The sequence below is a fragment of the Watersipora subatra genome, chromosome 1 (assembly GCF_963576615.1).
Source record: "Watersipora subatra chromosome 1, tzWatSuba1.1, whole genome shotgun sequence".
Classification (NCBI taxonomy): Eukaryota; Metazoa; Bryozoa; class Gymnolaemata; order Cheilostomatida; family Watersiporidae; genus Watersipora; species Watersipora subatra.
In genome coordinates, this window is record NC_088708.1 from 29,376,553 (window position 1) to 29,392,536 (window position 15,984).

General features: G+C 35.4%; 2 protein-coding genes across 2 annotated transcripts; both read right to left on the reverse strand.

The window, feature by feature from the left end:
- Positions 1–1,323: 1,323 nt before the first annotated feature.
- Positions 1,324–6,908, reverse strand: LOC137385946 (TWiK family of potassium channels protein 9-like). Its single transcript, XM_068072576.1, has 6 exons — positions 6,897–6,908; positions 6,231–6,750; positions 5,030–5,223; positions 3,989–4,184; positions 3,211–3,393; positions 1,324–1,469 (listed from the first exon to the last, which is right to left on the reverse strand). The coding sequence occupies exons 1-6, from the start codon at positions 6,906–6,908 to the stop codon at positions 1,324–1,326; spliced, it is 1,251 nt and encodes a 416-aa protein (XP_067928677.1).
- A 1,892-nt stretch (positions 6,909–8,800) lies between these two features.
- On the reverse strand, positions 8,801–15,869 carry LOC137385954 (TWiK family of potassium channels protein 18-like). The gene is made up of 6 exons (XM_068072587.1): positions 15,828–15,869; positions 15,143–15,656; positions 12,713–12,918; positions 12,291–12,438; positions 11,763–11,945; positions 8,801–9,015 (listed from the first exon to the last, which is right to left on the reverse strand). Exons 1-6 carry the CDS (start codon positions 15,867–15,869, stop codon positions 8,801–8,803), a joined length of 1,308 nt encoding a protein of 435 aa, XP_067928688.1.
- Between the last annotated feature and the right edge of the window lie 115 nt (positions 15,870–15,984).

Sequence of the window (15,984 nt, forward strand, 5' to 3'; positions counted from 1 at the left end):
ATGAATAAAGACAATAAATTAAAGAGAAAATCAATTTTTGTAATCTACCATAACATGCAAAATAGAAACAGGAACCTGCATAAATGGTGGAACATTGACGCCAGCTGATGATTACATTATACACATGTGAGAGTGTTAATGAACATGTCAAATGCTATGATCTGTTCCAAATAAAATTTGATTAAACTTATAAAAAATACTAAATATTTTATTAATATTACTTTTTAATGCATTGATCTCTAAATTTTTTAAAGATGAGCTGTAAATAGGTATAAAACTCATATTTCGTAAGTGCATTCTTAAAATAATCTTTATATTTATTTTAAAAAACTTTAACACAGAAACACAAAGGAGGAAAAATGTATAGAAACACAAGATAACAATGACAGAGATAGATAAAATACGCTCCAGATGGACAAAATTTGCTTATGAAGGCTATAATAATGACGTTCCTCTTTTGGTGAAGTCACAAGTAAAAGTCAGGAACATTACAAAAATATTATATGTTTTACATACATTTTTAGAATATTTTAACTCAACACCACTTTCAACGCATATCATAGTCACACCACAATCATTTCTTATTTGAATATATGACTTGAACAGAGATCTATTCAATAAGTAGATTGGCTTATTCCATAAAGCAAGCTTTAACAAAAAACTTGGAATTGTCCCCTTTTCAATGTTCAACTACCTGATCACGTAAAAGACATTTCTCTCGATCATATCACAAAATTATAGATTTTATCACAGAAATTGCTTTGACAATTAGATCATTTTGAACAAATTTTATGTAACAAAAATGATAAATAAGAAAAATTATTAGACAGAGTACATGATAAAACTCCATAATTGCACAAAATAATTATAATAAATGGTAAATGAAAGGAGATCCATGTGTTATGGACGGAAATTATTTAACGACTTCCATGAATATATATCATCTTTGCTGTTGAAATTAACAAAAGAATAGAAACTCTGAAAAAATAATGTTGTGTTGTGGAAACAAACCTCAGAATCTACCACTTTTTAGATTAGTTGTATATTAATATTAATGCATGCATGTTGATCGCTAGTTCATAAGCACGCAGGATTAATATACAACTATCGCTAGTCATTAAGGTATTCAACATATGCCTCGATGCAAATATTGCAATACAGTTAGCCTGTTTAAATCTATTAAGGGATGATTTGTACCATTTTAACTGAAGCGATTCCAAGAAAATAGGAAATAAAAAGAGAATATTAAAAATTAAGTATGTGAGATATAGATCAGCTAAAGATGATGCTAAAAGGTATACGTATAAAACATAGGTCAGACAACTATTCTTTGGAGTTGCCTTCTTCAGCATCTTCAGACTCTGGTTCTTCTTCTTTCTTTTTAAAGCCGATCTTTTCACCGATCCACTTGAATTTGGCGACAATCTCGTCAGCAATAAGCTGGAAACACATGGAGATGCCAGCCATACCTGAAAGAACAATTTCAATAAAGACACCTCATCGACCAAAAATAATTGAAGCATTTAGCATGTATTTCTGAGGCAATCAGAATGGAGATTCTCTGAAATCAGTCTTTTCCTACACTGTCGCTAAACGTAAATCAACCTGCAAGCAATCTCATTTATTACAATGCAACCTGCAAGCAATGTCATTTAATACAATACAACCTGCGAGCAATGTCATTTAGTACAATACAACCTGCGAGCAATGTCATTTAGTACAATACAACCTGCAAGCGATGTCATTTAGTACAATACAACTTGCAAGCGATGTCGTTTAGTACAATATAACCTGTGAGCAATGTCATTTAGTACGATACAACCTGCAAGCAATGCCATTCAATACAATAAAACCTGTGAGCAATGTCAGGTCGTACAATAAGTTGCTTATGAATATGGTTAAACCACCCTGACTTACTGGAAGCAGCATGACTATTACTTCAGGAAGGTATTTAAAATGCAAAAAAACCATGAAGAACAACCGCTTCAGTGCCGGTTTAGCAATATTTACTACAAGTCAGTTCTAGAATAGCAGTTGTCCAACACTGATATTTACTACAAGTCAGTTCTAGAATGGCAGTTGTCCAACACTGATATTGACAAATTTGGGAACTGCGATAAACTGGCAGTAAATTAAAGGAAAAGGAAATCAGTAACAAAAGCTTTTAAGAATTAGGTTTGTTGTAATGATGTCTGACACAGTTTAGGTTTTTTGACAGCAAATTCTATTTTATTCCCGTAATAGTTTCTTATCATTTTCCTTTATCATTATAGAACACTCTCATGTTTTTTCTTCCATAGAGTTTTTCTTCCATAGAGTTATTCTTATAGAGTCATTCTCCCATAGAGTCATTCTTCCATAGAGTCATTCTTCCATAGAATTATACATATCTAACTTTTCTATTCAGATGAATATTAGCTTTATTGATTAACAGTGTTTTAAGTTGTTGCAGGAAGTAGACAGCTCAGAACAAATATAATATCTTGTAGAAATATGTTAACGACCAATACGCTTGAGTTGAATTTTCTGAAACAGTTGCAGTCCATGCCATGGCACAACAATTCCTCTCATTTCAGCCGATTACTTGCTCAATCTCAGCCAGTTGATTACTACATTCCTTGTTTAAAAGATCTTCTACCACAAATTCTCAAGTTATCTCCCTTTCAACATTATTACATGAACTAATGCTAAACGGATATGAGCTCTCGTAGGTAGACCAGATTATCAAATTGCGGTAGTTATATTTTTGATGTAAACGTCAATAAGGCACAGATTCAAAACACAGTGATAGACTGTCTTAGCCCCTAAATAAAAAAAAATCGTGTGAGTTATTACGTATTTATACATGTTCTAGTACAGAGGCAGTCCGGTGTGTCACAAGAGATTGTCAGTTGAAGTAATTAACTGCACAATTATTTCACACTACAGCTAGGTGAATGATTGATGCAGTTGGTAGACTGTTGTTCCATCAAGCCAAAAGTTCTTAGTTTGAATCCAGTTGAAAGCAATCATTTTTTATAGCTTAAGACAGACAAATGCACATGGCTCTTATTATAGTAAAGATAATATGATTAGATCTTATAAACTCTGGAGTAGGTGGTGATTGTAACTAGTGTTTAGGTGAACGTAGAAAAATACCTGATGAGCATTCCCAGAGGTGTTGAGGCAGTAAATAGTTAATTAGCTATATAAGAGCATAGGTAGACTTACTGAATGTGATGTACATGATGACAGCAGAGGCCTTGAAAACTCCTTTAGTACCAGTAAGAGTGAGATCTGGTACGACGTCACCAAAGCCTATAGTAGTGGCAGTTATGGAACAGTAGTAGAGAGAATTAATAAACGTCCAGTCTTCAAACTCCATGAACATAATCGCTCCAAATATTATGAAAGCTGCAATGAATATATAAACGATGTCTTACATAATACAGCATCACCTTTGTTGAAGATTGTCTAGCAATCCATTTGAACGGTTCTTCTTCATAATACATGCAATTCTTTGCTACTTCTAGCATTTTGTTTTCAGAAAATTTATTACGGTAAATTATTTTCCTGGTCCATTCTTCCAATTACTGTTGGACAACCCTTTCATATTTCTGACAAAGCTTTGCATAAAAAAATGAATCAAGGTCACATTAAATAATGTAACTAAAATGAATGATATTATGTGTGTGCTGTACACATCAATGTTACCTAAAACCTACAGCGGTCTAGCGCCCCAATTTGGTTGTTAACAGGAAGCCCGGCAATCATTGATAAAACTCAGACAAATAGACTGGTAAATGAAGTATTTGAAGCGAAGAATACCAGCTACTCAAATTATGACAAAACACATTTTCCCAATTTTATAGTTTTTCGTAGCTTTCAAATTTCACTGTAACTTTTATGTTTTCAAGCGGTAAATGGCAAATGGATGAAGAACATTCAAACTATAAAAAGAATATTTATGACAGGGTGAAGTAAAAGTTATAATGAGTTTGAATCAGACCTGCAAGCACTAACACCGAGACTGTGAGAGGAACTGTCAGCTCTTCTTCTTCCTCTTCTTCCTCTTCCTCCTCATCTTCCTCCTCCTCTTCTATTTCTACACATTCTGATGGTGGAATCGGCCGCCCAGATACTGGATCTAGTGTCCAGTTTTGAGCAACTTTTTGTATGTATTCCTCTTCTTTTTCCTCCTCCTCCTACATAATTATAAGTGTGAACTCCTTACAATGTTTGGTTTCCCACTAAAGCAAACAATTCCAGTCACACACGAAAGTATTTGAAAAACACAACCAGGTCACGAATCTGGGAAGCAGCTGGTTTGGTCTAGCATGGTTTAGTGATTTAGAACACATAACTAGGAAACAACGGTTTAAAGTTTATTTTTCAGAATGGTAACCAGTGGTGACAAAAAGGCGCCTAACTTTAAATCACAATCTCTGCTAAATCAAAAATACAGATCATTCTGTTGCAAATACTTCAAATTTGGCTTTTCTAGAAAAGTGACTAATATACTAGCAAAAAGATTGACATACTAGCAAAGTGACTAACACAATATTAAGGAAACGAGAAAATAGCAAAATTAAAAAATGCTAACAAAACCACTAATATAGTAGCGAAGTGACTAACATGCTAGTAAGGTGACTAACATGCTAATAAAGTGACTAAAATGTTAGTGACTAACTTGCTAGTAAAGTGACCAACACACGAGTAAGGTGACTAACATGCTAATAAGGTGACTGGCGTGCTAGTAAAGTGACTAACATGTTAGTACAGTGACTAACATGCTAGTACAGTGACTAACATGCTAGTACAGTGACTAACATGCTAGTACAGTGACTAACATGTTAGTACAGTGACTAACATACTAGTACAGTAACTAACATGCTAGTACAGTGACTAACATGCTAGTACAGTGACTAACATGCTAGTACAGTGACTAACATGCTAGTAAGCTAACTAACGGGCTAGTAAGATGAGTAACCAAGTTTTAACAGATGATAGCAGAAGCAGAGTTTAATATTTTGTATGAAGATTTACTAACCGAAGATTTTTCTTTCTCTACTTTTTTTCGACAGCATCCGCAACAACAGACTGTCGAATAGGTGATCTGGAAAAGGTTAGCTAATATGCTGCCGATGTTCGCCAAAAACATGAGGAATATAGGGATGGTGACGACAGCATAAGCGATGCAGACCAGCCGTCCCCATTTGGTCAGTGGCGCAATATGTCCGTAACCTGTGTATAGAGACATGCCATTATTATAGAGCATTATCGTGAAACATCTTCCTAAGTACCTGCCACAGCAAAGGCCTGACCACCTATTGCAGATATAGCAAGCACAAATAAGATACTAAGTAAGCTCTCGTTTAGAAATAATTGGAAGATTTTCAAAACTTTCTTCATCTGAAGTAAAATTTTACCAAAATAACACTGCTGTTTTTCATTAGAACTCATTATTTTATGCAGCAGCCATTGCCTAAAAGGCTAGAGTGTTTGCCCTGCAATCAACTGGGTGAGTTTAAAGTTTACAGTTGTAATTTTGGCGTAATATTAATATAATAATAATATTATAATTTGATATAAAATGGGCCGTGCACTGTTATGCTATTTTATTGAAATCGCTTACATGAAAAAATAGTGAATAAATGCTTCTAGATGTTTTCTTGTTTCTAAACAATTTTAAAAACGTTTAGAAGCAACATTATTTCATGATCTTTGATTATGACACATTTTTGGCAAGATAAATGTGCTGGCCGACCTTTAGCTGTTATGGAGCTACATGCTGGCATGTATATGCTGGCATGCTTGGCATGCTGTCAGTATTGTAAACACATATTTGTAAACTAAACAGAAAAGTGTCATCACATCATTTGCTTTATCGTCCAGGTTAATATTAAGTGCTAAACGTGGGTCTAAAGACACTTTAATATGAATCTAGTGAAAAGTTTTGCCGCCCCCTTTTTGTTTAAAACTTGTCTCTAATTCTTTTAAACAGAAGCAATAGTTAAAAAAAACAAGACAGCGCAAAAATATGAAAACTATAAATATCAAATAAAGATAATATAATTTTAGTAAGAAATGAGATCATCTGATCCATATTGTTTTTAAAAAAAGATTAAAAGAATTCACAAAGTGAACTATTATCTAGATTGAGTATCAAATTTAGTAAGTTTTGGCTAAAATGTATAAATATCCATTTTACTTTGTAGTAACTTGAAAACTGTTTGAAACATTTTACTCACCGATAGTAGTCGCTACTGTTATAGCAAATACAAGAGATCCTTTTACGCTCCAGTTAAATTCAGTGCCACCCTCCTCTCCCATGGTCTCACAATCTAGGCTGACATCATATCCTGTGTCGATTACTGACAGAGCAAAAGATTCCAGATAACCACGGAACTCAGCTACTACCTCGAGTAGCTCTACATCAGTCATGGCTCCGATCCCGTCCATCCGCTGCGCCATGTCCATGAGAAGAATGAGAGTCGCATTTTCCGCTTCTTTGTAGTCGTCTCTCGAGTTTCTACACCCCTGTTGTTCATTGGTTTTCTCAAGATGGCTGAACATGTAAGCTCCTCCTAGTATAAGAGCGGCATTGATGAGGAAAAGCCCGGCAGTCGAGAAGAGAAACTTGAGCACTTTGATACAGGCTTTTTTTAGCCGCCGCGATTTTCTCTTTTTCTCACGTTCTTCCCTGATAGCCTCTACAACCGCCTGTTCAGCCATGATGGTCTGTTTGGCATTCTTCCAACGAGACTTTGCCTAGTTGATTAAAGCATAATTGTCAACGAATTGTACTATCTATAATACAATAAAAGTTCAAGGTGAGACTTGCAACTAATATATATGATACTGAGAAGGCAAATTCGCCATGAATGTAAAGCAAGGAAAAAGGTTATAAAGCTTACCTCTGATGCCATTTTTAACTAAACAAACTAAATGTTGTGTAAAAAAAACTTATTAGTGACAGATGTGGTATAAAACGTGTTCACTCATATTGATGGAACAGTAGCGAGGCCAGCGATTTGTATCAGTTCATCGCTAGATATATTGATCTCCTGGCATATATGCTCGCAGCAAACAATAGATTTGTGATGCATAGAAAGAACTCCAGTAGCATTGCATAATTAATTATTCCATATTGATACGAATTCAGTTCTGTACAATATTTGCCATAGAGACATGACAACAAAGACGAAAATATGGCATACGTAATACTAGAGTTCACAATTGATTTTTTCTTCTATAGCGACGATCAGCCAAACCATACTGACAGCAGGTGATGTCCAGCTCTGACACTTCAGTCATATTTCAACAAGTTCCTTTGCTTAAGATGATTTTTCTACTTTTATAAAAAGTTGAATGCATCTTCATGCTCGACTAACACAAAGATACATAAAGAATTATTACCGAGCCATGTCATTTCAGCGAGCCATGTCATTTCAGCGTGTCGCTCTGAACATTTGATTACCGTTAAGGAGTTTTATAACTTTTAATTTCCTGAAAGGGTAATAATATCTAGGACACCAATTAGCCAATAAGTGACAGCATTTATTGCGAGAGATATCTCTATGCGCCGAGTCTTAGAAGACAAGATTAGAAGTGTCTTTATCAACTGATTAAAAAGAATCAAAACTTTAGAGTGACTGTCAGCTTACGTTTGTTGACAATGGCAAACACAGAATGTGAGAAAAAATACAGAAAACAGTAATTACGTGAATCCCAAAACAAGAGTGAAATTTCAGACTTGAAAAATTGTATAAAAATGTATAAGTAATGCCATACAAAATCTTGTACATATAATATGACATTCCTGATAGAAAATAAAACAGCGTTCAAAACCTTTCTCTAAATGTTCCAACTAGGTTTGCTATGTTAGTTGATATCTTTGTTTCATTGGAAACCGAAATGCTTTCATTTCTTATGAATATCATGCTTTTAGCTGGCTCCAAATTTTGATCCTCAGCAATTCTATTTTATACTTTAAATAAACTATTATAAGAATGACCTATTACAGTATGATATGACCACTTAAGAATTAGTTGGTCATATCATACTGTATATGAAGCCTTAAGCTGTAGGCTTTCTGTTTTACAAAAACATTTGATTTTTGCTTTAACTGCATTGAAAAAGCTGAAAATAAACTTGTTTATTTGAGGGTGTATATCTGCTGTCCAGTACAAAAGATGTTATTGACACACAATTTTATAGTCACACAAACATGCATTACGTATTAAAATAACATCACGTTTCTCAACTCAATCAAAGATGCAGTAAACACACCGATACAATACTTTGTCACACGTGAATGCAACAGCTAAAAACCGCGAGGAAACAACAAATGTAATATAATATGAAAAAATTAAAAGCGGAAAACCTTAAAAACATTCGTAATAACGTGTTTACATTGTAACAAAGACTTACAGCAAACCTTCTAGCTTCAGGCAAATTCACGAGTGAAATTCAGTGGCTGTGAGGTTACTAAGGAGTGGTTCTGTATCGATCCAACATACTTAGCAAACAACACGAGTCCATAAAGATGCAAAATTCAAAACTCAAATAAGCAATATGTGAAACTTAAGATACAAACAAAAGATGACAATTAGCCTGAACAGTTTCAAGACAGCGATCGATACTTTAGCATATCAAAGAACTGATGCCGTGCTGCCAAGGCTATCATAAAATCAAACAACATTCATTCTACTTTAAGCTGTAAATATGAAAGACGCCAAAGCATAGCTGATGATGCCCGACGATAACCATCACTCCGTATGACCAAACTCTATTTACGTTGACGATCAACCATTAAAGATTAAGGATTTGCTCTCTTCCGTAAACGAGCGGGTGTGCCGCTCCTCATAACTATCGTAGCCTTTGTCAAGGACCTCTGCAGCTTTGGAGGCTCGAGCAACTCTTCCTCATTTTCGGTCTCAGAGCTGTGGACTCCACACTTGCTTGTCAACCAATCAACTTTAGCGTATATCTCATCAACCATAAGTTGAAAGCACATGGAAATGGTGGCCATACCTGAAACAAATCAACCTTGGTCTTTAGACAATAAGCATAGCTTGGCGAATATTCTATTTTATTAATAAACTATTTGTTCATAATTTCTGATCGTCTCTTTAAGCAGTTTTTAGAAACATGATCAGAAAAAAGCAAAGCATGAACTGTGTAAAAAATTATTAAAATAATCTTCTCCCTGATAGGGAAAATAAACTAGCTCTCCAACTCCTGTTCTCCTAGCAAATCCAAACAAATGTCAGCCTGTTTTATTATGGACATCACTTGTTATAATAAAAATGAGCCAATGTTTTTTTCTGTATCACTCAACAGCTGCTTCAACGAGTTGTTGGATTTACAAGTCAGACCCAGCAATGCTCATCAACTTGCACCACAAACCGCTTCATAAAATCAAACAATGGAGTTCTCTAGTAGATATGTAAAACAATTTGCTATGTACTTTTAAATAACTATCAATAAATTTGTGTTTGGAGATGAATTTTAGTCTAAAGACCCACCTTGTTTTTATCAGAATCTAAAAAGCTAATTTGCATGAAGGGTGTTGCATAATAATATAGCGACCTTGGGCGCATACCTTAACATTGCAACTTGTCTCCCCTGTATTATTATGCAAATGGCATTGTTACAGGGTGCTTAAATTTTTACATTTTAAACATTTTTCTTACATGTATATAATATCGTAGACCCCTATTTTGTGTTGATCCCCTATAGAACTTGTTAAACAAAGGGTCAACGGCCCAACAGTTGTTAGACCAGTACAAAAAGCTCCTGAACATCTTGGAACAAACAAAGGATGCTGGGTAAAAATGTCTTTCCCACAGTAAAGCAGATGTTAGGCCACATATTAGAAAGAAACAAAGACATTTAAACCTTTTGTCCGATAAAACATCTAGAATATACAAGTGCAATACGACTGATAAATGAAGCTCAACTATGGCAGTCACTACATGATCTATATATCAGCTCCAGGCTGAGAGACTTTGCATGGAGAGTTGTCATGGACTGCTTGACAACTGGCTCAGTTCTTGCATCATGGCATGCATCTTTGCCGAGTAGATCGTTGAACTTTCAGATATGTAAGCAGAACACCCTCGAAACCCTATTATTTTAACCCTCGAAAACATCTATTATTTTATTGTGAGTCTTTAAAAGGAAAAAAGTTGCCAGACACCTTTTTGATACGTTTTTGATACGGGTCTCATAACCAATGATGATGCTAATGTGGTGGAGTCGCTGGCAGATATATTGCAACAATCAGTCTCAAAAAAGCAGCTACCAAAGCTCGCTCTGTTATCTTTTCAACTAACTGCATAAAAGGAGAATTAAAAACGATATCAGTCACGGAAACAAACAAAGGAGGTTGCTTACATCAGATATCTGGCCAGGTTGCAAAATTAATGTCCGCTTCTCCTCGAAGCCATTCGATTCATTTCTGACAATCTCCACTTGGGTTTCAAAACCCTCATGTTCGGTGCATGGCAGTATGGCTGCAGCGGAATGTCACCACTTTGTTCAGATTTATCTCCTCCCGATTAGTTTCACCAGCTTGTTTTAATGTTAAATGCTCAGTTCTCATCCATTCTACTCAACTCTTTGTTTGAAACTTGAAACTCTTATGAGTTCAAACTAGTTTGAACTCATTAGCCTGTGGCTCCCACGACAAAGTTAAGAAGGTGATCAGGGTTTGACTCCCTACTTTAAGTGGGTTACGGTAACATCATCCTGCATTAACTTAATGTTATTATTTTAATGCGAAGGGCTAAACCATAACACATGTTGTTTTTCTGTTGTGCTTTAACCTAAATAAGCCTTTTATTAAAGATTTCTGTGAAGAAGAACATTACAATGACTCTATAAACTTATTTTTGACACCCTCGTATTTGAGGGTAGCCAATCGAAATAATAAAACCAGGCGCTAAAGCTATATCGGGGTGTTAACGCTTAACTACAAGTATTTGTCTTTGTACGCAATGTAGCCTACATTAGATTTTCACATTACAAAAGCGAATTAGTAGTTTTCCATTTAAAGAAAATGCAGCTCTGATGGACGAAAAACCATAATTTGACATTATCTAACACTCATATGAAAACAAAACATAGGCATAGCCAAGACAATGAAAAGAAGTATATAATGTTAAGCCACATGCTTCTTAACAGCATAACAGTCAATGAATGTGAAAGCTTGTGTTCCCAAAGCAAGTTATCATGTATTAGTTTGTCATTATGCTAGCTCGGAAGTCTGCAAAATAACACAGGCTAAAATGATGCTAAGTACAGCATTTCGTATGAGAGTGGTTGTTGGGCTTTGCATATATCTTTCTTACTTTTCTTGCACATGCTCCGCTGTCTATATTGTTACCTAATTAGCTACATTCCAAGGTACCTGTTATGACAAGTGATTGATTTTGGGCCATCAGTGGCATCCACATTAAACCCATTCTCCTTAAAATTAAAAATTTTCTTAATATTAGAATTCAATTTTATTGACAGTTTCAGTAAGAATGTAAATGAAAGCTCAGCAGCAGTAAGGGGTGAATAGAATGTCAATAAAATAATTAAATGCAAAGAGATATTTATATGACTTACATAATCATGTTAGATACGTCCTTGTTATTGTCTACTATTATTTGTAAAGCAAATCCTAAAAAATTTTGATCTACTAAAAATGTGATCTACTATATATAAGAATATATACGGTATATAATAATGATAGAATGTATAAATACAATTGAGACCTATACAATACTTACCAATTGTTATATACAAGATCATTGTGACGAGTTTGACCTTGCCCGAGCTGGCCATCAGGTCTATGTTGGGAACGACGTCCCCAAATCCGATTGTAGAAATCGTGGTGAAAGAAAAGTAGATAGCTTCTTGAAAGTTCCACGACTCGAGAGCCATAAATATGACTGCTCCCAATACCACCATACCTTGAATAAATACAAAGCGAAGATTAACAAATTTACAAACATGTGTTAGCACTGAAAAGCAATGTTTTGAGTACTCATGTTATGGTTTATGTGTGAAGAACTCGTTACGACCCCCTGACCCCAACTCCCTGACCCCCAGTAGGGCCAGGAATAGCATTGAGATCATTATTAGTTTCTTCACTATAAAGGGAATCTTTTAAAAATCTGATCTATTTTCCGTTTCTCAAAAGCTAATGGCGGTCGACTTTTAATAAAAATTTAAGCTTGAAATACTTTTGAAACGAAGGTACATAAATGAACTCAGGCACTTTAAATAAGAAATATACTGATGCTGAACTGGTATACCGAAGAGCAGAAGGATGGTCAGAGTGAGGGGTATGGTAACATTTGAAGCATCATAGTTTTTTGCAGCGCTGTCAACTTCACCTGTTTTCTCATCATCCTCATCAGTTGATTCTTTCTTGACATGTAATTTGCCTCTTTTCTTACCGCCCTGTTTGTAAGAAGTTATCATAACTAGTACAAAGTATTCACATAAAATTAATGCATTGTCATAATAAATGACTTGTATTGCATGATTCATAGAACGTTCATTTTACAGTTCTTGGTTTTGCTAAGAATAGCGTTCAGCCATACTGGAATTTCTTACTTTCTTCCATTTCTCCAAATCGTGTCATTTAATATTTAAAAATAATACAATATCTAGAGCCAATTGCTAAAATACAGGAATTGGACTAATGCATGCTTGACTAGAAGTAACCAGTTACCTGTTCCGCTTTAGCCGCTGTGCGAGTGTCAGTCTTTGGCTTGCGGAAACCGCAGACACAGACCACCCAGTAGAATTTCTGAAAAAGCTGTGCCAGGAGATCTCCGATGGTGGCCAGTGCAACCATGTATACGGGTATTCCAACAAAAGCATAAACTATGCAGATGAGTCTGCCATATGTAGTGGCAGGGGAAATAACTCCATAGCCTATAACAACTTATCATTATTATTAACTGGTACAATGCAATGACAGAAGCAATAACTCCACAAACAAATTACGATCAAGGACTTAAAATAGCCAGCTGATATCATGGCAGGGCAACAGCTTCATAGAATAAAATAGTCTACCACAATAACAAGTTTATAGCCTAGAACTTGCAAGAACTCCATAGAAGATACCAAATTTTCCTAGTAATCAACTAAACTGTGACACATGCAATAACTCTATAGACTTCATATTATTTAATGAGCACTGTAACAGTGACTACTACTTCATAGCTAGTACTGTATCAGGGGCAATAACTCCTTAGTATCTTATATCAATTAGCCAGCTATTACCCTTTTATTTACATAAAGGTGTTGACATTTGAAGAGAACCTACATACATACACGTCTTGTTATGAGAGCATATCTGCAGCAGCCAGCTGACTTATACCTGTAGCTTTAAGCTAAATTCACTTCTTTAAGGCTACCTTCAATATACCAATAAATTGTTTGGTTTGTGCAACAGTTTGTACCTCTTTTTGTAGAGTTTGCTGAGTTTTTTGGTGTTTTTAGATGAGGCATGTCACTCAAATAAACACTCAGTGAACTCAGTTCTTTTTAATTCATCAGTAGAAGATTAAGTCACACAGTAAGTTTTATCCAATTTGGTATGAAGCTTGCTGAGTTTAAGGTTATAAGAGTTTAGACAATGACGTCATAGCTGATTAGCCGAGGGGGCAAAAACGCCACGCCTCCAATTGATAATATATTACTGGGAGTCTGGGACACTAACTTTACCTTCCAAAAACCCACTTCAAAAAGTAGCTAGGGTTACTTAACCACAACAATTCTACTTCTACATTCTTTACTTTGTTGGTGATTCTCATATATTAGAAGTTTTCCTTTCCTAAATGTTTTAAAAAAAAACTCTAAAATTGTATATTAAATAAAGGGTAAAATCCGTGTTTTGAATAATAACTAATTTTTTAATTATTATTAGAATTTAAACTTCTTTGTTAGTTTAGACTAATACAAAAGTCCTCCAGTCAATATTTACTTTTTAGCACTGGTTTTATGCTTCAAAAAGTGTAAAAAAATTCAGCTCAATGCCAGTGTATGCAAATTTTCTGAACGCTCGCCGCCACCGGAAGTGAGGCTTTATATAAACCGATGTTTACATGATTGTCTATACTCTTCTATGTTCCGCTCAGGAGGCTTGCAGAGCCTTGGTTTTATCGGCTCTTATGCTTTGAGAGCCGTTAAACATTAAATATCGCTAAGCGTGATGAAAAGGATTCCAATACTAACCAGTAATGTATGTATTTTACTCCTATGCATTTTTAGTCACAGGTTCTATAAATAAGAAAACAAATAAAACTTTGTAATGGCACAAAATCATTACAATAATAAGAGCAGTGTCCATCCGAAACCACACTAAGAGCTATAGGAAAAAATTACCTTGCACAGGAATTGAACTCGGACCCTCCATTTCACAAAACCGCAAGCTAACCACTACACTGCTTGGCTGCCTTATCACTTCGATGAATACCAGTAATCATGCAAATATTGATTACTCATGACGATCTCTCATTGTGTACAGGACTGCCAAGCATATAGTAATTACCATAAGTGGCGGATGAAAGGAGATCCATGTGTTGAAGGTGACCATTACTTTAATAACTTCCATGAATATATGTAGTATTTGCTGTTGAAACTAATGAAGGAATACAAACTCTGAGAAAATAATGTTGTTTTGTGGAAACAAACCTCAGAGTCTACCATTTTTAGATTAGGTGTATATTAATATTAATGCATGCATGTTGATCTCTAGTTCATAAGCACACAGGATTAATATACAACTATTACTAGCAATTAATGTATCCAACATACGCCTCCATGCAAATATCGCAATACAGTTAGCCTGTTTAACTCTATTAAAGAACTTGTCAAATGCATTTACACTCATCTCCTTAAACTTCTGCATCAGGCTGTATAGATCTAAAAAATACAGCTAGTGGGTGTGTAAGAGAGACATGTGAGTACTCTCGGTGTATTTAATTTATTTTATTGTTAGTTCTCGTTTTAAATATATACCTTATTGTCAAATATCGTTACATTGTCGAATAAAACTCCCTTAGAAGCGGAATAATAGCAACATGACACTTGTACCAATTATCATGCGTTAAAATACAAGAAGTTAGTGGTAAGGATAACAAGAACTGCTTACCAATGGTCGTGATTATGGTGAGAGCAAAGACTATGCTATTAGAGTTGGTCCAATCAGCATCGTTTCCGAGCATCTGACAATCGTGTGACGGATTGTAGCCAGCCTTTTGTACCTTTTGTACCTCAAGTGCAAAAGATTTTATGTAATCACTGTATGACTCTTCCAAATAAGTGACCGAGTCGGTGTCAATACCTTTGGCGTGCAGCACTTCGGCATCTAATTTCATCAGCCGGATAGTCGTGTTTAATGACGTTTCATAGTCTACTTGAGCCGCCAAACAGCTCTCGATTTCATTATACGACTCGAGCTTGAAGAACACGTAAGCGCCAAGCATGAGTACGACCATGTTGACAAGCGTCAGCAAGACAATCTTGAGAACAACCTTGACAACTCGAATAAATCGCTTAATCTTCGACTTCTTCCCATCTTTGATCTTTTGATCTACAGCTGACTCTTTGACTTCTCGCTTTGAAGGCGTGTCACTTGCGCACTGCCGACTTGATTTAGTTTTGGACTGTAAAACAAAGGCTATCAGATGTCAGATGAAAAACCTTTCAAATATTTCACTACGAACTCGATGAAGTTCTGCTGCAGTTCCAATAAATCACATTCATTTCTTATGACAAGCTAAAATCAAAATCCCAATTCAAGTTGCATGAGTAAAACACACGAGAGATTGTCTTACCTTTTTCTGGCTGTGAATTTCACGCGCTTCCTGGGTAGACATGCTGACAAGCACCGAGCGAAGAATGATGACATTGAAATACTGACAACCTTCAATAACTCTTTGTTTCTAAATTATTTACAGACAGCATGAGCTGTGCATTCGTTCCATCTTTCCC

Excerpts from the sequence above, each read along its gene's own strand:
- LOC137385946 (XM_068072576.1), bottom strand. Across the intron at positions 4,185-5,029 it reads TAGAGAAAGAAAAATCTTCG|GAGGAGGAGGAAAAAGAAGA; the intron begins GTTAGTAAATCT and ends ATAATTATGTAG. Across the intron at positions 1,470-3,210 it reads CATCATGTACATCACATTCA|GTATGGCTGGCATCTCCATG; the intron begins GTAAGTCTACCT and ends TTGTTCTTTCAG.
- LOC137385954 (XM_068072587.1), bottom strand. The coding sequence starts at position 15,869 with ATGTCTACCCAGGAAGCGCGTGAAATTCACAGCCAGAAAAAG. Across the intron at positions 15,657-15,827 it reads AAATTCACAGCCAGAAAAAG|TCCAAAACTAAATCAAGTCG; the intron begins GTAAGACAATCT and ends TTTGTTTTACAG. Across the intron at positions 11,946-12,290 it reads GACCATCCTTCTGCTCTTCG|GTATGGTGGTATTGGGAGCA; the intron begins GTATACCAGTTC and ends TATTTATTCAAG.